Below are 25,735 nucleotides of genomic sequence, written 5' to 3' on the forward strand. Positions count from 1 at the left end.
GTGCCCCCCTCTCGCTCGGTGCCCCCCTCTCAGCCCCCAGTCTTGATCTACCCCCTTCTCCCACTGACTCCCTTCTCCTTTCCTTCTTCCCACTTGACCTTTCCCCTCCCCAACCCTGTCCTTCCTCCCTGGAGTCCCCCCCCACCCTCTGCATTCAAGGGCACTCCCCAAGCTCCTGGGTACCATGACAGTGAGTGTGCCCAGCTAGCTAGTATGCCTGCCATCAATGCCCTGCCTTGTGCCGGCAGCTCAGTGCAGACAATCATCTGTGCCCAGTGTGCCTAACTTACTCTGCTGGCAATGAGTCTGCCTGTAGTAAATCTGTTTCTGATTTTTGCAAAGACTTTAGTGGCGACATTTGTTTGCCCACTTTTCGATGTAGCTTGCCTGTTCTTGCCAGAGGGGGAGGGGCCCAGGGCAGGTGGGGGAAAATCCAGTCCGCATACACAAAGCACACTCACCTGGGTCTGTTAATTCTTTGGCCCACAACTGTGGCCCTGCCTGGGGTCTCACACACGACCTCCCCTATTTTGGCCTGCCTCCCACAGCCTTAGTGGGATGTGACCAATTTATGTATCCCCACCATTAAAATGTCTGATTGCTCCTTAAATTTCAACGGTTTATACCAAGCCAATAAAACAATAACATTCAGGTGATATACTCTTAGACATAACCTCCATCAAAGAGAGGCGTCTACTGGACAAAGGATTTCTACATGTTTTGGGATATTTAGAGCATAAAACTCACTCTACCTTATGTTTCTGCTAACTATTCTAAAACAATGGAGTGGCTGGTCCTCACATCACAATCTTAGACACAAAAGTCAACATTACTTTTGTCCAAAAGTAATGAGCATTAGTTAAGGCATTACTGCACTTCAACATGATAGAAAAGACAATTCGAGGCTAAAATGAAAAATACGGATACATTTTCTGCATAACAATCTACCACTTGATAGCAAAGTATTCACGTTCTGTCAATACATAAGTAAACAAAAGGTCTTAAAGCGAACAAACTAGAAAGCTTACCAGACTCAATGGAATAGACTATTTCAGCATTTTTTCCTTTATCCTTGTCCCGAGCTGTTACTTGGAGCACTGCTGATCCCAGAGCTGCGGACTCAAAAACTCGACCTTCATAGGATGAGCTTGTAAACCAAGGAGCATGGTCATTTGTGTCACTGACATTAACTACTACTCTTGCAAAGTTGCGCTTGACGGGAACATCTTGATCGCGTACCTGAAATAAATTAGAAATACAAGGACATTTAAACAAACTCAGTGGATTGGTGCAGTTACGGGATATATCAAGAAATCACTGTGTGTGGTATTCTGCAGCAAACAACCCATTGCAGCTAATGACCAATAACATCAATACAATACTTTGGGCTAGGTTCCAGAATTAAAGTGCCGCATTGCTAAAACAATTCAATGTTCCCCTAGGATTTCTGAAAAAGGTAAGGCTGATGGGAAAAGAAATTGTTAAACTAACCATGCACGTTCATGTACAAAGCACATCTTTTACCCCCCCCCCCCCACCCATTTACAAGGGATAGTGTAGGGACAGAAAGCCGAACCCTACCTGCTACCTTAGATGGCAACATAAAAATGGTATCCAAAACAGTTAATGGATAGATATTGCCATCTGAATACTGGTAGCACATAACGTTTTTCACTGCAGCGAGAACCTACTGTCGCTTGCTATGCTAAGCAGTATTTTTGAAGAAGCAATATTTGAGGTTGACAATTTCCAGTGAAAGGGTGGTGGAAGCAGCAGTGCCTCATACCGGACAGCATAGGTTATGATGGGAGTAGGTCTTTGGCTCTGGGATTGTCCGGCTTTACAGCCTTCAGCAATCATCAGCATCAGATATGTTGTGCTGAAACAATACACAGGAGAAAGAGTAAATGATACCTTACCTCGCTCAAGAGTTTAATGTCCAGGTTTGAAGCCCAAAAACTGGGTAGGACTGCAAGTACTCAAAGGAGGTTGGCTAGGAACCATTGCTCCTCTGGAAGCAATATCTTGGACTGGGCTGCCAGAAGGTTAGAGGCTGGTTGGATCTTTAGTTGTAATCATGGTTTGGTGTTGTGTGTTGGGACAGATTTTCATAAGTCCAACCAAAGGGACTTTATAAAACTATACATTGGGCAATACAGAAACTCCAAAAGGCTGTACCACCTGATATTATGGTAATAATGGCAGAGAAGCCAGACTTATTTTAGGAGGAAGAGGGGGCTGTAGCGAGGTAAAAGGAACTAGTAGCATACATATGGTCCAAAGAAACACATACACTGATGTAGTAAAAATAATGGTTTGTTTTATATATACATAGGTAAAAAGAATTTTTACGAAAGGTAAGTGCTATTACAAGTCATAAACACAATTATAAAAACCAACACAATACTCGTATGTGTACCAAAGTATGAACCTAACAGCGCATTGAGACTATAATAATGGTAAAAGGGTGCTATACAAACGACAAGTACAGAACAATGAATAGCAGAATGCAGTTCAAGGGGAGTAAAACCACATCAGTAGATTTTTAGAATTACTGTTTGTAATTCAAGGACAGCAGGCCCTATTGGTAATAAACTGTTACTTATTCAGTTTCAGGAATAATATATTTTGACCAACAAGTTTACAACTAAGTTATAAGTTACTCACCCTAGTGACGAACATGCTCCTAGACCATTGTCCCCTTTCCTTCATACTGCATGAGCGTCCCTCGCTAGTGACGGGAGACTCGACTTTTTTCACCAGAAGAAATCTTCCCCTTTATATTTAGAGGCGCGGCCCTGGGAGCATGCGCTCTCGTGACTGCACACCGGCGCCACTCCTCTGTCCCCATAGACACGTCGACAATATTACCACTGCTTAATGAGACCAGTTTTATTAGAGGACAGGGGGGATGGTGGGCCGTATGTAGGAAAGGGACTATGGACTAGGAGTATGTTAGTCACTAGTGCAGCTGCAAGCACCTACTTTTGAGCCTTGCTAGGGAGAATTCTCAGAAATGTGACAATTCCCTTCTACCTTAGAGACCCCCAGCTCTTTTTGCTGGACTTTAAATTTCTAACCTGGAGAGACCTTTTTTCCCACTCATGTATTTTTATGTGATTTAGACTTTGGAGCCTAACAAACTCCATAGGCATCATCTTTACATTGTGACACACAGCACCTTCAGTGCAGTGGCACAGGGAAGTCTCTTGGATTTCCCAAAGGTTTAAATACCTTCTCTTGGTAAAACTACTGTTTCCAAAAAGAGTGAAGTGACATTGACTTTACTTACATTTTGTAACTTTCTAGACCCAGCATACACTCTTACAATAGGGTGATGGAGGGGTTACTTAGTATCCCCTTTGTCTAGTTTCTCATGTAACATTTTTATGTTACCTTTTCTACAATTAATAGCTGGTGGCAGTGGTTTACTTTTTCCTACCATTATGTGTTTCTACCACGGGCTGCAATTGCAGCTGCAGTAAAGCACCTATGGGTGCCCATTTTGTCAAAATAGCCCCAGTCTTTTTTCGCATTTCTTGGTGGAAAGGTCCTTCTTGAGATTTACTCTGCGCCAAACCAGGTTTGGTCCCTTTGTTAGTTTTGTCTTTGGCGAGATTCACTGGTGAAGCCCGCCTCTGGCTTCAACGTGTCTGGCAGGGCAGGAGGTGACCTAAACTCCCTGCCCTTAGTCTCCTTGGTTACAGGAATGCGCCCAAAGGTGATTGGCTGGAGGTTGCCCTCTGAGGACAGCCACGCTGCTGTGTGATTGACACTAGGATGCAAATGAATGGGAGAAACCTGAATAAAAAGGCGAGGCTTTTTTCTTGGAAGGCAGAGACGACCACTGGACAATGGAATCCGAAAAAGAACTTGGAAGAGATGCCTTCTGCAACTCCTCGACCGTTGGTTTGCCCGGTGAAGCCTTGCTGCTGTGCTGAAGCTCCAAATTCACCTCGACTAGAGAAGCCCTGCAAAGGACGACTTCTTCCCTTGGGTTTGTGGGACCAATCAACCAAGACTAGCTCATCTGGAAATCCTCTCAGAGCTGGCTGTACTTCCACTGCAGAACTGATTGCCAGGGAGAGGAACACCAGAATCGAGCAAGTGTCTTTAAGTCTGACCCGAGCTCCAGGAAGATCCTCCGGACTCCCATGAAGCAGGACTGACGAAGCCTGAGCCACCTCAGAGTACGGAAGGAAGATGTGAGGAAAGTCCATTAAGGTATCCGAGAACCGCGGTGGTGTTATTCGCGAGAGTCACGAGAATCTGAAACCGCAAAGTGCCTCTGATCTGAAGTTTGCCCATTGCTGCCGCCAACCTTCAATTCGTAGTGCAGGAGTCCCCAGACACCGTCCCTCTTGTCCCCACGACTGAGGCCCAGGAACAGGTTCTGCAGACCTACACAGGAACAGAAGCCAGCTGGAACTAATTTCTTCTAACCAAAAGGTACTGTAAAACTAAGGGGATTTACCTCTTGTCGTGTAGCCTTGCTAGTTCTCAGGCGGGACTTGTCTTGGTTTCTCTTGTAGGGTTGCTTGCAGCTTTGCCCCTCGCAAGCCTCCCAGTATGTGGCCCTAAAGTGATTCAATTTTTATACAAATATTTTCAAAAACATTGTGCAAGACTTTTTACCTACCTGCAAGAAGTACTTCAGCTCACCTAGATTTTTGCTCAATTAACATCGACTGTCCTGGCTCCCTGAAAGACTCTTCTTACCTCCAACTTTGTGCTTTGCATTTTACCCCAGGAAAGGGTTAATTTACTTTGCATCGGAGAGTTCAAAAAGTACTTACCTGCTTAAGAATATATGTTAACATTGTTTGATTCGCTCATTCTCCTTTTGACACCTCTGTATTGCTCTAAGTTTAATATTAATGTCCACAGTGTACTAGTTATTTAAGTCACCTCAGGGTGTAGGAAGAATCTGTGTGGCATCCCAAATGGTTATTTACTGATTCAAAGAAACTGAGTGTGTATTATGAAGTATATTTTTGCGTTACATATATATTGCTCCCTTCTAAAGAAGGTTTATTCAACTGACTTAAATTAATAAACAATTGTTTAACCAAGAAACCCTGAGTGCAAGTGTTTATTTGGATACTTGTCATTGTGAATCTCCAATAACCCCACGGCTCACATTGACCCCTCTTGAGATAAGCCTGGCTGCTCAGTCACTCTACCAACTTCTGTAGTACATGCTTATACCAAAGGTTGGGTTAACTATTGGCAAGAGGTCAAGGCTGGTGCAGTCTCCCACAGGATACTGCATACAATCTTGCATAACAATCCTGCACTGACACTTTCTGATTGTATTTATGACTCGTAGCAGGAGTGGCAATGCGGGAAATGCATACAGGAAATTCCCTTCCCACAGGAAGGAGAATGCATCCCCCAGGCTCCTCAGTAGTTGAAATGTGCTGGCAAACGTCTAGCATTTGGAGTTTGCCTCTATCGCAAACATCGATCTGGGGCCTGCCCCACATGGGGAAGATGTGGTCCACCTGGTCCTGCCACAGTTCCCACTCGTGGTAGGAGTGCAATTACTTGCTGGGGGAATCCACGAATTGTGTTAGACTCCCACTAGGTGACGAGGAACATTTCTTGTCCAACGGCCCAGCGCCAGAAGTCCTGCGCTTCCCTCGAGAGCGCCAGGGCTAGCGTGCCCCTGGTTTCCTGATGTTGGACATTGTGGTGGTGTCCGTGAAGATCCTCACCACCTTGCCGTTCAGAGATTAAAGGAATTACTTGAGGGCCCAGAGCACTGCCCGTAGCTCCAGGACGCCAATATGGAGATCTTTCTCCTCCGGCAGTCACAGGCCTCCGGTGTGCAGACGTCCGGTGTGGGCTGCCCAGCGTTCCAGAAAAGCATCCGGGGTGACAGTTTCCTGGAATTCTGAAACCCCTGTGCCCTGGGTGATTTTGGAGCAGACCCCACCACCTTATTGCCCAATGGAACTCGTCATCCAGAATGATCATGTCCATGAAGTTTCCGGACATTTGTACCAAGCGAGCGTCCAGGAACTCCTGAAGAGGTCACATCTGTAACCTGCACAGCCGTATGAGGGAAATGCAGGATGCCAACAGCCGCTGCACCTTCCCCTGAATGGCTGCTACCCTCTCCTCCGAGGGTGAGGCTAGGCAGGACACTGGAGTTTGCCCCCCAGGAACAGCGGGTTCTGCAAGGACGTCAAGCAGGGCTTTAGATAATTGATGGAGAATCCCAGATCCTTCAGCAGCTTAACAGCCGCCTCCGTGTGTCTGACGGCCAACTCTTGCGAGCAGACCCGGATTAGCCAGTCGTCGAGGTATGGGTATACATGAATCCCTGTAGACGCAGAGGGGCTGCAACCGGTGCCAAGCACTTTGTGAACACTCTTGTGGCTGACTTGAAGCCAAAGGGTAGGGCCTTGAACTGCTAGTGCTTAGTGCTGTCAATGCACTATGAAGTACAGAAATGTGAACTAATGATTGTTCCACAATCGGATGCGCTGCCAGATCACTCCTTACGTCTTACAATATTCAACATAGTCATAGACAGCTCGTATACAAATCATATTTGAAGAGCATCATGAATAAGTTTGGGTATTCTTTAATTAGATTCAAAGTCCATATTCCAACATCGGCAGAGTCATATGCCAACACGTGTTTCGACAACAGGTTGGGAAGTCTTGTCGATAAATATCCACAGCTAGTCACTTGTAATGTATCATTTAAATGAAGTCCTTTGCTCTTCATCCATCTGTATCATAGTGTATTCTGAATACACTATGATACAGATGGATGAAGAGCAAAGGACTATTACGTAATGTCAATATATGGCAGGCTAATTGACAGAATGAATCAATACATTGGATGCATTTCAATAACCTAACAGTGCAGCACATTCACTTCATTTAAATGATGACCTGGCTGAGGGCCACCCTAAATTGGCAGCGAATGATGTACCGCAACGGGGGGTGGGCCTCAACCCTCCCCACCCCAAATGGAGGGACCCACCTCATGCAACCCTCCCTGGGGGCAGATATCTGCTCCTAGGAAGGGGCATCTGACCCCATGGAGGGATGCATGAGGTTGCCCCCCCCCTATCTGCCCCCAGGATGGGTTGCATGAGGTGGGGCCCTCCATTTGGGGTGGGGGGGGGGGGGGATGAGGGCCAACCCCTGTTGCAGTACTTCATTCGCTGCCAATTTAGGGTGCCCCTCAGCCCCCCCCCTAAAAAGCAGCCTATGAATTTGTATTATTTTTTTGTTCACCCAACTTCGCTTGGTGCAGATGGCCACATTACTAAAAGTAGTAACCAAGTAACAGGACTAAGAGAAACCATGTTTCTCAGTACTGACAGCCTGAAGAACATGTCAGTTTCCCCATAACAGATGTACAAAAGACAGTGTAGTGAAGCTTAAGGCTTCACTGTATTGTAAAAAGTACAGGTCCGGATCAAAAATTAAAGCAAAACATGTGGGGGTCAATTAAAATGAAGTATAGGTGCAGTAAAGAGAAATCTCTCCTAGCAACCACTTACGCCCACCCTTCTGCTGATTGGCGCTTCCAATTAGGAAGTAGCATTCTTAGCTGAGAGTTTCCAGGAAGCCTGGTCTTGGCAGCTGGCGAAGGAGACACGGTAAAGGGCACCTCCCCACCTGTTTGCCTCGGGCGCCCATACCAGGCCTCCAAAACGGTCTGCAGCAACTTGCAGGTAAGAGACAACTATTTGCTTGTAGACCCAGTGCTGTATTGGTGACCAAGTGCTAATAAGAGTTATGGCCTTGAAAAATCCAAAGCAAGTTAAACCACAATTAGACTTATTTTAAAGCTTTTATGTCACAAAACATCAAAGGGTGCCCATGGGCAGAAACAAATACTGGAGAAATCTGTTTCAGTTGATACGAGGGAGGATAGAGTTTACTGTGGGCAAAAGGCTCTAAACAAGAACATTCCCAAAATCAAAGAAAACCCCTTTTTGATTAATGCAATATGGGAGCGCAAGCTAAAAGAATCAAGTGAGACATGCAAAGGAGTGGGCTGGTTTGTTATTGCAAGGGTGAAGCAACTGGTTATTATAAAGAAGTTTTACCCTAGGACACTTAATCCTCCCACACTCTCCTGCCCATCCTCTACACCAGCTTGCTCATTATGAACCAGAGACCACTCTTTTGGTAGTATCCATTGATTATTCGGCCAGGCTCCATTTGCCCAGTGAGTTATGCCACAAAACCACTGCAAGCACCCTAGAATATCAAGCCATCCTCCACCTCTTTATACCCTACCCCTCCCTGCACTGTCCTGCCAACGTTCCTTCTCCCCACTTACACACCACTGTGTAATTTGCGCCCAGCCTACATAGACTGTACCAATATCCAAGGTCTCGAGGTTGTCATAAAAAAGCACCTCCAATTCACTGAAGGGAGTGCCACATTTTCACAGCGGAACACCACCTCCCCCATGACCGCTTCGCTTTTTCCCTACTGCAAAACAGACTGCTCATCATAGTAAATATCTGCACAATTCAGATTGTGCTTACCCGCTAAGAAATCCTGTATACAGCTGTAACACTATGCTACACATGTACATGACCTCACACCATTGTATGTTCATTATATTTAGCCCCTGTTGCATTATCACTGTATAATTTAAGTTAGACAAAGCACAATGCTCAAATATTGCAAGGGACTGGGTTTTGGGCATGCACAGTGTAGTCTTTCCTTTCAGTGCACTTAGAAAAATAAGTGGCATAACAAATTGAGAGCTCGTATAGGAAGAAGGAAAGTTTGTTTACATTCCAGTGAGTAAAGAGCTTGTATATTTGTATAGCAATCTCTGCTTAAATTATAACAAATGCTGCTCTTGTAGTGCTGGAAGGTGGAGTTCCAACTCAACAGACTCAATGCTAGATTTTGCAACAATGGCAGACAAAATAGGCCACACAGTTTAATTCATACATAAAATGAGCTATAGTAAACAAACAATGACACTATGAAAGACTGACAGAGTTAAGGTTATATTTGAAGTGGGATGAATTTAATTTGTTCGGTAATGGAGTCAAAAACATGTGCATGTAACTTTTTTATTTTTGACGATGCTCAAAGAAACTCGACGCACAAAGGACACGAAAGACCAGGACCAGTTTTGGTTACCCCTCATGGGCGTGAACAGATCTAGAGGGAAAATATATATGCTGCAAGTAGAAAATCAAATAAGGCTTCAAATATTTGACCATACTTTTAAAGATTTTATTACAATTAAAAATAATTTTCAGCGCCATGTGGACAGTTGTGAATGTTGACTAGCCTTTAACCAGTAGGAGACCAAAGACCAGCTTAACACATGTTGAAAAAGTGTATATTTTTCAATAAATATCCAACAGGTGGAATGATAGCTTACCATCACAGTGAGCACATGCTGATGCATAGTCTCATGATCCAACTTTTCAACAACATAAAGAGAGCCAGTACCAGGATCCAAACGAAACTTCTTCAGGCTGATGGGGTCGTTACTGCTCTGTAAAGAGTAGATTAATTTGTTCTTCTCGTCCTGGTCAGTTGCACTGATTTGCAAAATTTCTGTTTCTGGCACTGTGTCTTCGGGTATAAGTACCTCATATCTGGGAGCAGAGAATGCTGGCCTGTGATCGTTGATGTCAATCACTTTGATGAACACCTAACAATACAAAACAAGCACACTGTTTAAGGTAGTGTCTGTATTTAATGGGCTGGGGAAAAATGCAAATATAAAAGAATAAAACGGTAAAAATGAAAAAAGAGGAGCGTCATCGGAAATGCTTTGAAACTTCAGGTCGTTGCCTTAACAAGTATTTAAGCATAGGTACTTCTTAAGAATATTTATGAGCAAATCTTTTTATGTCGGTTAACAATTACAGATGGTGTGAATACAGATGAATGAGTCATCTATAGCTACTGCTCCTCTCGCAGACCAATACCGCACAGGTGAGAACGCTACTAAGGCAACTGTGGTGCCCATATCCCAAGCAGGTATAACAAGATGGACACGATCCAAGCTAAAGATGGCAAGAATAAACGCACTGACAATGAAACAATACACATGCATGCATTTGACACAAAGCAAACGTGTAATCATCATGAAGGACGCAAACACTAGGTAATATATGCATTATACATGAATATTAACATGGCATCCATAAGACATAAGAAGCACTAACATAAGCTGAATGCAACATCAATGACATGAAACTATAGCTAAATTACAAAGAGTCACCACAGTAATGGGCAGCCATCTTTTCTAAAATGTAAGCCGCAACACGCTTCTAAGTAAATTAAAGGCTTCAAGGCTTCACAAGAACTGAAGATGTTGAAATCACAGAAATACAGATCCGTGCAGAGCCCAGGCAGTAGCTGGTAATCAGAGACGAGGCAACTGAGAAATTAGGGAGGGTCCGAACGTTACAGCGAAGGTACGAGATAGTTACCAGGACAAGAAGAATACTCCCCGTCAAATCAAATTCTGGAAAAGCACAACCAACCATTGTGAGCGAATCATAAACCTAAGACCACCTCACAATGAATAACTCAAGAGTGTCCCCACTGATAAACGCAGGGTGAAATAATTCCAAACATGGTCACATTACATGTGATCCATAATTGAAGAACACTGCCTATTCATTAGCTAAGAATACAGATAGGACACTGCCACATTACTCTCATATTCCCAGACACAAGACGCCACACAAGGTCGAATACAAAACAAATTACCCTGGCTCATGGCCTAGGAACGAGGGAAGGCATTTTCTTTAATTGAAGGGAAAGCAGTCCAGTGACCTCTCTTCCCCTACTCCTGTCTGGTTCATGTCTTGACAATCTTCTCAGTTGCCCAGAGTTGGTCAGTAGAACGCCAACCAATCGAAATCCCCAATGTTAGGCAGCCAATTAAATACTATGCCAACTGTAGAGATGTCTTTTTACTGTTATCAATTTAGAGGTAGTCTCAGGAGGAGCCATCAGGCAAGCGTTGCCCAATCAGAACTTGAACCCTATAGTCATCTTCATTCAATCCTTGTTCCGTGTAGGTGTTGTAAACTGATATTATGTCATCACGTCACTGATGACACATTTGTAGCATTAAAGCAACAGTTTTTGATAAGTATGTTGAGAGCGACAACACGTTATGCATGTATGCTGTCCCTGCATTATTTGGATGTTAATAAAACCTGGCAACCCTGTGCATTTCTGCTTCTTACTGGAAAATAAGATGGGTCACAGCAGGCAATAAAATGGTCAAATTAAGCATACTGTATCATATAAACTCACTTTAATTATTATGTTTTGTCAGAATTCATTGTTTGAACAAACATGCAGCCTGGATGTTATCAAACTGTTACGAGAGGATGCGACATGTGCGCTTGGCATGCCACATGATCTCTAATGGCTTTATAATGAAACCCTGCATAGCTAGCTATTCTAAAATAATGCAACGGTCAATATTATGAGCAACTTTAGAACTATGACAAGGAAAACGAGCAGGCAATGAAAATCTGCTCAGAGCCCCAATAATGTCCTGTTTTCAAGCACCGGGAAGATAATCACTCAACCAAATGCATACTATTAGTTTTAAGCAGACTATCGAGAAAACATTTGTCCTTCAATAACATAAAAACAAAGGAACTAGGATGTCAACGTAGACCATCGAGGCATGCATTATATTGCAACGCTAGGACAACTATGAACATGCTCACCATGGCAATTAAGTGCATGCCAGCTAATTCATGGAATAGTAATCTTTTAGCAGTAAAAATCCCTGTAAAGTATAAAGGCCGATGTATTTTCTCACTGGTATGCCAACAAATTAGACCATTCCTGAAGCATACACCATATATGGGCTCAGCCGTGAAGGCAAAGAAAAATACATCTAAAAAAAAACATTTATGTTCAAGATGATGATAAAAAAAGTGCGAAGTGATACTATAAAACGAGAGACATCAGGTGAAGTACATTTACACAAACTACTTTCCTTACTGTGTGATGAGTATTCTAGAACCAGAAGGACTAAGAAGGAGAAAGAGCAAGAGCTGTGATGTGCTGGTGGCAGCTTCAATTTGGTTTACACTGTTCGCTGAGCTAAGGTGTGTTTTTCAGTTGGTAGCTTTCATGTGCTGTTGTGCGAGGCTATTAATGGTTTGTTTTGTTGTTGCAGTGAAGTGCGTGCGGTTTGTTGTGCTTTGGAGGTATGGCTGTGTTTAGATAAGACTTTGAGAGGTGTACGCAGAGGGAATGAGTATTTTTTTGTGTAGGGTTGGTTAGAGGCATTGGGGAGAATTCTCATTTCTGTGCCAATTCCCTTCAAACTTCCCTTCAAACTACTGCCTATTCCAAAAAGCCATAAAAATCTACCTTTTCAATATGGAGTAATCTTTTATGACCCCCTTTCAGCTCCTACTGGCTTCTTTGTTGTCTTGTCCTTGTCTCTTTGTGCGCCTTGAGGCCCACAGGCATGCGGCACGTTATAAGAATTAAAATAAATAATAAATTAGAGACCCCCAGCTCTTTTCCTGGATTTTAGGACTTTGAAATTGTTTTATTTGCATTTCCAACTTATACATACAAATATATAAAAGACCAACTCCCTTCACTCTGCCTGTGGGTTGCCTCTCGGGCCCTTGCGTCCACTGTTGATTCCTTTCGCAGTTTGGGGTCAATATTATATCCAATATTTTCACATTTTGAGGGCATCACTGTAGCATGTAATCCCCCTGAAGGTAGTCCAGTATCGAAACCCAGTATTCGCAGAATTTTTCCCTCTCCCCTGTATGCCGTAGGTCACCCATTCCATAGCCAAAATTCCCCATATCTTGTGTAGCCACTCAATGTTTGTGGGAGGCGATTTCTGTTTCCAATTCTTAGCTAGAACTAACCAGGCAGCTATTAACAGGATCATAAATGCTTTGCGTTGGGGCTTTGATTGAATCGGTACTCCAGGTCAAAGAGGCCACACATCTATTCCTTAAATGATTAAGTTAGCTGCCTGTCTAGCATTTGGCTTATTTGGTCCTTCACCTCCTTCCAAAATCCAGCCAGCACTGGTCAGTTCCACCATATATGCTTCTGGTCTCCCCTCCCTGAGCAGCCCCTCCAACATTCTTTCGTGACACCTATGTGCATTAAGTGTAGCTTCTCAGGGGCGGGGGGCGTGGCTAACTGCCATGTAGAGCGGACATGTCTCCTGTGAGCTCCGCGCCGATGTGCCTTCATAAGCTGTTTTTCATGTATTTCTGCTAATTTTTAAACGTTGCAACTTGCACCATTCGTCGCCGGATCCCATCCGCAATCGTCTGATCCGTCTTTCAGACGGCTGGGGACAACTAACGCCGTCATACGCCGAGTGAGCAGTGCCGGAGCTGATAACTAAAAAGGCGGCTCCCACGTCCTGAGTTTCGAGGGACCGGAGCGCACCTGCACCGCAGAGGACGTCGCCCACCGGAGCGCACAGGGGAGGCAGTGGGAGGCTGGAAAATTAGTTTGCACAGTATAAATAAGGGGAAATCTTACTGCGACATGTAATAGACCATTGTAGGTTGGCGACCTTGCATTGGGTGTTGGAACAATCACTGGATCATCGCGGCTGCATTTGGGCGTGGTTGGTAGGGGGTGTGGCAGGATTTGGGCAGGGGATCTGGCGTAAGCATATAGGCGACACGGGACAGGTGCCCGAATTGTGTGCCTTTGTTGGGGACCGACTAACGCCTGCCGGTGCCCCGCTATTGGTTAAGGCAGGAGGCCTGACCAATCAGGAAGCAGCACAAGAAACACTGCTGGAACAGAGGTGCGAACCTCACGGTTTTCGTGAATCCGAAAGTTAGATGGTGGCATCAAAATAATCACGATGGGGTTTTATAGATCAGCGTACTTTGCTAATGCAGGATGGAATAGAATAATGCAATGGTAAGATGGTGCTTCGGGCCTTGGAGCAGCTCTGGTGCCTTTACAGCGCTAGTAAGCTTCACAGGCTTACCTTTAGAAGAGAGGCTGAGTGGATGAAGGAAGTAGACTGCTCCTGCAGCTCTGGTGGAGAGGAGCTCCTGCTCCAGTCGGCGGCAATGTTAGGAGGAACATCTGAAGGAATTGTGAAGAGAAGCTTGCTGCATACTCCTGGACTGTTGAAATGCCCAGTGAAGCCCTGCTGTGGTGCTGAAGCTCCAATTCCTGACCGACAAGAAAAGCTTTAGAAAGGACTCCTTCCCTTGAGTTGGTGGGACCAACTAACCCAAAGACTAACTTTACTGGAGGACTTTCCCCAACTGGCTGTAATTCTTTGCTGCTGCTGGAATTGAGTGCCAGGGGGTCAAGAAATCGTAGTCTAGTGCAACGTCTTTAATCCGGACTGAAGCTCCAGGAGGATCCCGAGGACCATCCCGAAGTAGGACGACCCAAGCTCGAGTCACCTTAGAGTGCTGGATTTAAGGAGTGACGGAAGCCCACCCAGTGTCCAAGATCCACAATGGTGCCATTTGCCAGTAGCTGAAACCACAAAGTGCCACTCAACTGAAAAGAGCCCGTAGCTGCCGCCTACCTCCGAACTGCTGTGCAGGAGTCCTCCAGACGTCCTCCCTCGTGTCCACATGACTGATGCCCAGGAACACAGGATCTGCAACACTGCAACCAGGACAGAAGGCAGCTGGATCCTCTTCTTCTAACCTAAGGTACTGTTGTGACTAAGGGGTACTTGCCTATGTCTGTAGCTTGCTTGTCTCAGTTGAGATTTGCAGTAGCTGCCTTCTTGAGTCGATTATAGCTCTAACTTTTCAAAAGTGTAACGGCTTGTGACCCAACAGTGATCTTCTACAACAAACTCTCTAGCTCTGTGCAAGACTTTGTGCTATCTAAGAAGTGCCTCCGCTCCGTAGACATTGTACAAATTGACTTTGGCTGTCCTGGCTCCCTTCTAACCCATTCATCGATTCAAACTATCGCTCATAGGTGGTATATTGGTTCTTACCTAGTATTGCTGGGAAAGGTTTTATCTAGACTTTGTTGGGGGATTTAAAAGTGTTCACATGCTTTAAGAACCTGGTAACCTTTTTCCTTCCATTAACATTCCTCTTTACCAATCTCAGAATTTTACCAAGTACAAAAGGGATATATAAATGCCAAAACTGTCCTAGTAATTGAAGTTCCCTCAGGGTGTAGGAAGTGTGTATGAAGCATCTCAAAAGAGAATCTACTTGCTAAACATGATTCTGAGAAAGTATTTTGAAGTGTATTTTTATTGTTTCACATTGCCCTTTTTAAAGAATGCTCATTTAAAACGGACCGTTAAATACATAATTATTTTACTAGAAAACCCTGAGTGTAAGTGTTATTTGGATACTTGTAATTCTGGTTTTCAATGCTAGAGCTCACATATACCCCCGTTGAGATGAGTCGGGCTGCTCAGTCACTCCATCATCTTATGTAGTACAGACCTATACCAATAGGTGGGTTACCTAACACCAAGAGGACAAGGCCGGGGTAGTCTCCCACTGTGTACTACATCAAATCTTGACAAGCAACTCCTAAAACGATGACCAAGAACTTAGTGGGACCCACTAAACTCAGGAAGACTTGCATTTTGAGTCATCCCACGTCGTGCTGCGACCTTGGGGGTTGCAATAACCCAATACTGCAAGACTTCGAGCCACTGTGCGGTACATGGTCTTCTGCATTCCTAAACTTGCTGAAACTTTGTGGTCATCGTGCTGGACCTTCTGAGACGTGAATGGAGTCTGAAAAGTCCCCTCACCAGTGTGCTGGACCTTGCAAATGACGAGAATCCAACCGGCAATATTCGGTCTTCTTCTGGGCTCCTGAAAAAGGCACCAAATCCACAGAGCCGCATCCACCCACAAAGAAAACCTTGCCTAGAGCCTTCAGTGCGATGCTTTCTGCAAAATCCCTTCTAGTGTCTGGTCTACAGTCTTCTTGATGAAGGAATTCAACAACCAGGTTTTTGGCTGCTGATCCTGAAGTCGTCCTATGCTGAGGTACTGTGCTGGTTTGGGTATTTACTTACCTTAAGTCTCCCGTGATTCCTATGTAGTTTTGGGCTGTTTTCTGTGACTGGGAGTTCTCTCGTCCAGTTCACCCAGGCCCACTCTGGAATCCTCCTAGGGTGTCTTCTCTGAAGTTCCTGGACCCTCAACTAACTTTAAAGTGAAATACTTCCTTGTTTGAACAGTCTTCATCTGGAACTCTGACTTTGCCTGCAACTGAACCGACTCCGACTGTGCCTACAGCTGGCACCTCTACCACTAGGGTCCATCTACTGTCTCTGATGTACCTCTTGATATGGAATAAGGCAAGGACTGCTTAAGAAAATAGTTCTGCTTTGAAAAGAACAATGGTTCAAAAGTTACTTACAAAAAAGGTGGTTGGGAACTGAAAAGTAATGCTGTTGATTTCACTTTACTATTCTTGTTAGGATAGAGGTACGAGTGTCCCCAATTGGGTCTTGCTTCCCTCGACTTGCTGTTAGCTTGTCCAGAATAAGTCTGTCTAAGGTTATAATTACCTTCACATTGCTGATAACCCCTTTAAAAAATATATAGGTTTTACTTACCTTGGGTTAGCTGTGTCCCATTCTAAAACAAGTTAAGAGTTATTGCTTACCTCAATCTGCGTTTCACTGATCTTACAAAGCAAGTTTAATAGCATATTACAACATAAGGTCTTACCTGCCTAGAATAGCTGTGTGCCATTCGAAAAGTGTTCCTTTAGGTGTAGCTAAACTTGGTTTGCCTGGAGCATCCAAAATCTGTGTAAAGCGTTCTTGCTAATCTTACACTGTGTTCCACTGATCTGAGAAACAACTGTAATTTTATATTACACCAAAAACGCCTTACTCATCCAGTATAACTATTATCACAAAAGTAGAGGTATATACTGTTCCGTGAATCTGCGTTCCACTATTCAGAAAAGTATATTTGCAAGTTGATTGACTATGTGATTTCCTTGTTGCGTGTCACTGAACAACTGACAGGGTCTACTACCCTTGTATTACTGTAAAGTAATCTGAAAGTGACTTACGGTTTTACTCCCCAAGAATAGGTGTGCCCTATACTGAATGTATATACAAAGGTTTGACTTACCTAGAAAAACTGTTGGGTGTTCTAAATAAGGTCTGTGCTTTGACCTGTGCATTTAAAGCATGGTGTTGCATTTTTATAAATGTGTTTATATGCTTTATGATGGTACCGATTTACCCAAAAATCACTTGGTCTGCTTGTATAAAAAAATAAACCCTTAATTTTTACAAATCATAGTGTCAGTGTTTTTTTGGACCATATGTATAATAAAACATTTTTGTACTGATTCTACAGCCCTCTCTCCCTCGTAAGATAAGCCTGCCTGCTCCGTCTATGCTACCATGAACTCCAGTGGAGTGGAGTCTTGTACTGTCTCAGTTGAATGGTTTTACTAAGCCCTTTGTTGGTGTTGGGACAGATTTTCTGAAGTCCAACTAAGGATGTGATTTGCCTGGTCAATCTGCTAAGGCCCCTGCAGTCCCACACTCTGATGAGGGGGGTCTGGACGAGTTGGATTGCCGATCCTTGAGGGCTCAGCAAAGACTTGGACGGATTTGGCCTTTCCACGACGATGCAAACGAAATGAGCAGCAGGTCTCCTGGTATTGGGGTTCTGCAGCTCTGGAAACTCCCAGGACCTCAAGAGTCAAAGTTAATATTGGGACTGATTGTTCTCACCAGACAAAAAAAAAAAAGGACGGCCCCAAGTTAGTACTATTGTGCACTACCGAGGCTATGAACATAGACGGAGGTAGAAAAATCACAATAGTAGGTAGGGCACGTCCACTGCCACCAAACATACCTAGCAGATTGTCTGACTAAAAAGTAACAGGAGCAGAGAGCAGGGGGATACTAGGTATCCCTTTAGCACTCCACATAAGGTGGTGTGTGCCAATCTCTCAGTCTATAAGGTTTGAGGAGAGACTCGAGTATCTCTCTATCCTTTCCTTAAGAACTGTAGTTGCACTAGGATAAAGGAAATAATCTCAAAGGAGGACCCCCAAGATCCCCAGCAGCACTGTGTGCTGCAATAGTAAAATACAAATGCCTTTAAGAGTTATGGAGGAAGATAGATTGCATAGGACAGGTAAAATACAAAGAATAGAGTTACAAAAGGCAGCCCATGAGAATGAATGAGTGAAAAAAGGCTCCACTCATTCAGGATTTCAAAAAAAGTTCCAGAAGTCCAGCAAAAAGTGCAGGGTGCCTAAGTGGGAGAGGTGATGAAGCATAAAAATGATAAATCTCCCCAACAATCACGGTTTGAGTTTTGAAGCAAATCATTAGCAGTTCAATTTACCTGGGTGTGAATAGATCTTGTTCCATCTGTAGCCTCTACCGTCAGGTTATAATTCGATTTCTGTTCTGCATCCAGAGGTCTAGCAACAAGGATCGTTCCAGTGCCCTTGTCCACATCAAACCGGCTGTCGTAGTTGCCACCTAGCTCAAACAGGGAAAAAGTAGTAAAGAATATGATGATTAACTTCCTCAGCAGAACCTCCAGTGAGAACACTTAAAACAGAAGGAATGAAGCCTAACCAGCAATGCCACATACATTTGATAAGCAAACGTCTACAAAATATTCAAAGTCTCACTTACAAAAAACAAGCCATCAAGCAAAGCAAATATGCTAATATTTTGAATAGCCGGACCAGTCTGGAAAAACAAACAAACAAACAAACCACACACACCTTTAAGAATGTCGCCTAAAGAAAGAAGGAGTTTTAAAAGCTGAAAAAGACAGTTATCAACAGTACAATCTATGGGATTCTTTTCTAAGAAACGCCACTATGTACGACTCAAGTATTACATGGCTGATACCTTCCGCTTTACAGTTCCGGTCACAAGCCATCTGAAAGATGAAAAACGTTTCACTAGCCAGGGTGCCACCTGGCAAAGCCAACAAGGAAAGCAGAGGAAGCAAGGTACACAGAAAAACAAGATCACAGCAGGAGCTACATGTAACACTTCCAGAATACAGGTGAACATTCCACACTAACTTTGTTTTATGAAAAGGAATAGTTTTATTATCTTTATCTTGCTCATGCCTTAATTTCATATGATGTATTTAATAGTAACTGCACCTGTAGTCTGGGATGTATATTCTATTTGGGAGGGCGATTTAGGAGGAAGTAAGTATGTGTTTACTTATATTGTATATTGTACACTTGAATGAAAAAGTGATAAAAAAGAAAGAGTTAATGATCTTATCACCAAACGCTGTAAGGCATTATAGAACTCCATTTTAAATTGGTTTTCAAAAATGAATTATTCAAATCTGCAAAGTGAATGATGGATCTGGACTGAGGGTTGAAAACTGGAACAATATAAAGACCAACGGGCCTTGTCCACAGCTATGGCATGGCTGCAAACTCTTACCTATGTGGCACTCCTTGGAATTTCCTAACACCAAATCAGTGTGCTCCATTTCTGTTCAGGACACCCCAACTAAAGTATAGCACAAATGAAGGCTGTTAAGCACGATTGTATGCAGTACCCTTTGGGTGCCCTACAACAACCCTGACCTCCTGGTAATAGAAAGCCAACCTTTGGTGTAAGTCTGCACTACACAGGTTGGTAGCGTGTGGAGCCGCCAGGCTCTCAAGAGGGTTCAATGTGAGCTGTAGGGGAGTTGCAGAATCACAGTGACAAGTGTTCAAATAAACTCTTACACACAAGGTTTCTTGATAAAACAATTATTTATTTATGCATCAGTCAGTTAGAATAAGCCTTCTTCAGAAAGGAGCAATATAAAACAGCACACAAATACTTAAAAAATACACACTCTTAGTTATCTAAATCAGCAAATACCCATTTGGGATGACACACAGGGACTAACTACACCCTCAGGTGACTTTAATAGCTAGGGTGCTGTGGGCATTAATATATTACTGTTGCATTTAGAATATTCTTGGGAGTAGTGTTAAAGAGAAGAGTCAGGATGAAACAAGTATTAACACAGTTATTCTCAAGCAGGTACCTCCCATTCCAAAAAGTAACTACAAGCTATGAGAAGTGTTTAACTGCTTGTGCTGGTCTTGTACCTTCATGTTATTCCTGAAACTGAATAACTTACAAAGTTATTACTCGCCTTTGAACTGCATAAGGCCATTCTGAAAAGTAATGTTTAGGTTTTTAATTACCTTGAATTGCATACTGACATTCTAGAAGTCTTTCACGCTGTGGTTCACTGGCCAAAAGTATTGTGTTGGTTATACACGGTTTGCTGTGGAGGTGCAAACATGTTTCTTTGGATCATATGTATGCTGCTACAAGTTCTTTTTACCTTCCTACATCCCTCTCTCCCTCCTGAAATAAGCCTGGCTGCTCGGCCATTGCTACCTCTACCTTGTGTGGTACATGCCTATGTGTTGATCAGAATTTACAGTTTATGTGCTTAATATCTTTAACCTGAAATACCCCCAGCACTTTAGCTGGACTCTGGACTTTAGTGATTTTAATCTTGAGTGAGTGGAACTTTTTCCCCAGACCCATTCTTTTTCTCTGATTGTTTCAGGGAGTCTGGTAAGCTCCCTATGTTTGACACATGCATTTGCTCTTTTCTTTGTGACACTCTTCACCCTCTGTGCAGTGTCACTAGGAAGTCCCTTGGACTTCTCACAAGAAAAGATACTTAAACATAAAGAGAACTAGTTTCCAAGAATAGTAAGATAACTGTTAGGTAAGAATTGGTGCAGTCCCACTGTGTGACACTACTTAACATGTATCTGCTTGGTATTATGTTGGGGGAGATTCTCAGAAATGTGCTAATTCCCTTCTACTTTAGAGACCCCCTGCTCTTTTTGCTGGACTTTAGGACTTTTAATTTCTGAGAGAGAAAGAGATAAAGAGAGAGAGATAAAGAGAGATAGAGAGAAAGAAAGAGAAAGAAAGAGAAAGAGAGAAAGAGAAAGAGAGAGAGAAAGAGAGAAAGAGAGAAAGAGAGAGAAAGAGAGAGAAAGAGAGAAAGAGAGAGAAAGAGAGAGAAAGAGAGAGAAAGAGAGAGAAAGAGAGAGAGAGAGAAAGAGAGAGACCTTTTTTCCACGCATGTATTTTTCAGTGATTTGGACTCTGTTTCTTTTGACTTTGGAGTCTGACAAACTCCAAAGGCATCATCTTTACATTGTGACACACAGCACCTTTAATGCAGTGGCACAGGGATGTCTCTTAATTTCCCAAAGGTTTAAATACCTTCTCTTGGTGAAACTACTGTTTCTTATAGCAGTGAAGTGAAATTGACTTTACTTACATTTTGTAACTTTCTAGACCCCGTAACTTTGTAGCCCCAGCACACACTATCTTAAAATAGGGTGCTGGAGGCGTTACTTAGTATCACCTTTGTCTAGTTTCTCATGCAACATTTTTATGTTACCCTTTCTACAATTAATGGCTGGTGGCAGTGGTTTACTTGTTCCTACCATTGTGTGTTTCTACCGCGGGCTGCAATTGCAGCTGAAGTAAAGCAACCATGGGTGCTCATTTTGTCAAAATGGCCCAGTCTTCTTTTTTCGCCATTTCTTGTTGCAACGGTCCTTGCTGAGATTTACTCTGCATGCCAAACCAGGTTTAGTCCCTTTTTCTCCCGCCTCTAGCTCCAGTGTGTCTGGCAGGGCAGGAAGCGAGGGTGGTGCCCGAAACTCCCTGTGCTTAGTCTCATTGGTTACAGGAATGCACCCAAAGGTGATTGGCTGGAGGGCTGTCCTCAGAGGATAATCACCCTGCTGTGTGATTGACGGCTATGCTGCGAATGAATGGGAGAAACCTATGACCAAGTGAAGAGCCGCAGAGGGGTAGGAGGGAGGGTTCGCATGTGAATCCATGCCAGACCCATCCTGGAGAACTACAGTTATAGGTAAGTAACTTGTTCCTTCTCCAGAATGGGTACTGGCATGGATTCACATGCTCATGAATATAAGAATACATAGCAGTATACACATGCACAACCACGGCAGGTGGCAACAGGCTCAACATTAAGCAATGCACAACTCAACATTAAGCATCTCTTACCTCCTCACCAGGCTCACCTTAAGCGAACAGGTTGTGCAGCACTGCTTGGCCGACCCTAGAGTCCCGATCGACGCAGTAGAATCTTGTGAAGGTGTGCGTCGACCTCCACGTACCCGCCCTGCAGATGTCCAGCAGGGGCACACCAGACAGGAACGCTGTGGTAGCATCGATCGCTCTGGTCGAATGGGCTCTCGGACGGCCAGGCAACGGTCGGTTTGCCAACCGATGACAGTGCATGATACAGCCGGAGAGTCATCGGGAAATGGAAGCCTTCGAGAGAGCCTTCCCCTGGTTCACAGGTCCAAAGTTCACAAAAAGCTGTGACGTCTTCCGAAAACTCTTTGTGCGGTCCATGTAGAACTTCAGCGTTCTAGCCACATCTAGCAAGTGCAAAGTCCTCCAGCCGGCGACAAAGGCGACGGGAAGAAAACAGGTAACACAAAGAGCTCTTTGAGATGGAAGTCAGATGGCACCTTGGGAATGAAGGAGGGGTGCGTCCTCAGCATCACCCTCGTGTTGTGAAAAGTCAAGTGCGTAGGCTTGCAGGATAGGGCCTGGATCTCTCCCACCCGTCGTACGGAGGTGATGGCCACAAGAAATGCTGTTTTCCATGACAGGAACTTTAACAGCGCCGAATGCAGGGGTTCGAATGGTGGGACCATGAGCCTAGTCAGCACCACGTTGAGCTCCCACGCCGGGGCTGGAGCCTTCACCGGCGGGAACGATCGGAACAGTCCCTTCATAAATTCCTTCACCAGGCGAGGAGACCACAAGGACGCCCGTCCGGTGGTTCTGGTGTATCGGGAGATCGCAGCCAGATGTATTTTCATGGAGGCGTGAGCTAGACCAGCTTTGGCCAGCGACAGTAGGTACGGCAGTACTTGAGGGGTCGTAATCCATAGAGGGTTAATCTTCTGTGCACGGAACCAGACAGAGAACATCTTCCACTTTTGTCCGTAGCACGAGAGTCGAGGACGCCCTGGCCTTTGCAAGAACCTCTCTGCAGTCAGCCAGGATATCGTACCCTCCAAACTCTAGCACTGCAGGAACCAGGCCAGCAAGTTCAGCGACTCCAGATCGTGATGAAGGATGGCGCCTCCTTCCCTGGCGAGAAGATCTGCGTCCGTCTGCAATTTGAACGGTGGGGACGCTGCCAAGTCCAGAAGGTTCGGGAACCAGATCTGCCTCGGCCACGCCGGTGCGACGAGGATCATCCTGCACTGGGACCTCTTGAGCTGGTTGATGAGTCGGAGCAGCAACGGCAACGGAGGGAACGCATATAGGAACAGGCCAGGCCATCCCAGGGGAACGAGAAAGCATCTCCCATTCTCCTCGGCTGGGGAAACTTGCTGGCGAACCTATGGCACTTGGAGTTTGTCGCCGTCGCTAACAGGTTGATCTGGTGTGTGCCCCATCATCGGAAGAGTCGGCCCACTAGGTCCTGTCGTAGTTCCCACTCGTGGCACGAGCGCAGATCTCCGCTGAGTGAGTCGGCGATGGTGTTTTTGATCCCTGCCAGATGAAACGGCACCAGGAATATCCCTTGGGTAACGGCCCAATGCCACAGATCCTGGGCCTCCTTGGATAGGGCTGGGGATCTGGTCCCGCCCTGCTTCCGAATGTAGAACATTGTGGTGGTATTGTTGGTGAAGATCCTCACCACCTTGCCCTTGAGGGACAGGAGAAAGGACCTGAAAGCCCAGAACACTGCTCGAAGCTCCAGGATGTTGATATGGAGAGACTTCTCCTCCGGGAGCCAAAGGCCTCTCGCGTGAAGATCTCCGGTGTGCGCTCCCCACCCCTCCAGGGAGGCATCCGTAGTCACCGTTTCCTGATGGACTGGGGTCTGGAAGTCTGTACCCGCTGTCAGTTGCGCGCGGGTGCCCCACCACCGGATCGCTCGTCGGAAGGTCTCATTGAGGGGGCTCCTGTCCTCGAAACTGCCCGTCGCTTGGATACAGCGGGCGTCAAGGAACTCCTGCAGAGGGCGCATCCGAAGCCTGCACAATCGCACAAGATGTATGCACGAGGACATCATTCCGAGGAGGGATTTGATGGACCTCACCCTGGCCACGTCTGTGGCCAGAAGACGCTGTACCTTGGCCAGGATGGCTGCCGTCCTTTCCTCAGACGGCACGGACAGACACGCCACTGTCGAGCATGGCTCCCAGAAACATTGCGACTTGCGAGGGCACCAGTTCTACGGCGAGCTCCCTTGTACTTGCTCGGATGAGCCAATCGTCCAGGTAGGGGTAGACGTGGATCCCCTGCAGGCGCAGCCACGCCGCCACCGGTGCCAGGCACTTGGTGAAAACCCTGGGTGCCGACTTCAATACGAACGGGAGGGCTTTGAACTGGTAGTGCCGCCCTTGGACCACAAACCTGAGGAACTTTCGTGTCCTTTTACGATAGGAATGTGGAAGTATGCATCCTCCAAATCCAACGAAGACAGGAAATCGCCTTCCTCCAGCTGACCCAGCACGTGCTGGAGGGTGACCATCCGGAACTTCTGTGCCTTGATGTACTTGTTCAGTCGTCGCAGGTCCAGGATGGGACGCCATCCTCCTGTCTTCTTTACAAGGAAGTACCTGGAGTAAACCGCGGAGCCCCGAATCATCTTTGGGACGAGCTCAATGGCACCTTTCTTGAGCATCGCCCTTACTTCCAACAGTAGTTGAGGGACGTGATTTTCCTTCCTGGCCACGGGTGGAATGCGAGGGCACTTCTTTAGAAACTCGAGAGCGTGACCCTGGGCCAGGGCGTCCAGCACCCAACGGTCGGTGGAGATGGACTCCCACACGCTGACGAAATTCGCCAGCCGGCCTCCCACCGGGGCTGCTTCGGTGGGGGCCCGATGCCACGATCGGTTCAGTCTTGCTTGGAGGATGCCTTGCCCTCCCTGACAACGACGGCAGGATCCACCAGACTTGCCCCGTCCCCTGTAGGCTTCTTGCGACGAGGAGCGGGCTGCCTGACGATAAGTAGAGGAGCCGCTGCCCGATCCATTGGAGGCCCCTTGCTTGCTTCCGGAGTTCCGAAAGGACGGCCGTCGTTGCTGGAGAACTCCCAGGGCTCGGGTAGTCTCCGTGTCCGTCTTGATGGCTTGGAGGGACTCATCCACTGCTTTCCCAAACAGGTTGTTCCCCATCGAAGGGCATGTCCAACACCTTGGCTTGTATATCCTGGCGGAAATCCGGCGCCTTGAGCCATCCTCGCCGTCTAAGGCAAAAGTCGTTGCCCAACTGGCAGAAACCGGTGTCAGCAATGTCCGTCGCCACCGTTATGGCGTGGTCCGACGCCACTTCCCCTTCATGCAAGATTTCTGGGGCCTCCGCCCTTTTGTCGTCCGGTAAAAGTCCAACAGGGGGGGGCGATCTTGTACCACAACTCCCTGTTGTAGCGGGACACAATCGCCAAGGCGTTGGCCGCCTTAATCGTCGTCGCTGCCGACGAGATGACCCGTCATCCTATTGTGTCCAGCTTCTTTCCCTCGCCGTCCGGCGGGGAAGTAGATGTTGAGGCTAATGCCCCCCCCACTCCGCTTTCTTCTTGGCCGCCGCTGAGATGACCGAATCTGGGGTCAGTTGTGCCCTAAGGCACAAGGGGGCCGCATCTGGAACCCGGTACTTCTCGTACCGGTCCCTCTTCACAGACGGGTTCTTGAGAAGGGAAAGTCCCTCGTCCCAGATGTCATCCA

At 45.6% G+C, this 25,735-nt stretch overlaps 1 protein-coding gene across 6 annotated transcripts in view; it reads right to left on the minus strand.

Moving 5' to 3' along the window:
* FAT1 (FAT atypical cadherin 1) overlaps nt 1-25,735 on the minus strand; it is a 444,689-nt gene that overhangs the window by 158,133 nt on the left and 260,821 nt on the right. For 5 of the 6 annotated variants that reach the window (XR_011282269.1, XM_069631552.1, XM_069631550.1 and 2 more), the window contains exons 7-9: nt 18,332-18,471; nt 9,385-9,660; nt 1,029-1,239 (exon numbers count right to left, since the gene is read on the minus strand). Coding sequence is in view for 5 of the 6 variants with exons in the window: in XM_069631552.1 (XP_069487653.1) it covers nt 1,029-1,239; nt 9,385-9,660; nt 18,332-18,471 (627 nt within the window). In the remaining variant the exon portion in view is untranslated. Of the gene's footprint in view, nt 1-1,028; nt 1,240-9,384; nt 9,661-18,331; nt 18,472-18,852; nt 18,922-25,735 lie in introns of all 6 variants that reach the window. The other variant, XM_069631554.1, reaches the window with a different exon arrangement.

The sequence above is a fragment of the Ambystoma mexicanum genome, chromosome 6q (genome assembly GCF_040938575.1).
Source record: "Ambystoma mexicanum isolate Mex_15411 chromosome 6q, UKY_AmexF1_1, whole genome shotgun sequence".
Lineage (NCBI taxonomy): Eukaryota > Metazoa > Chordata > Amphibia > Caudata > Ambystomatidae > Ambystoma > Ambystoma mexicanum.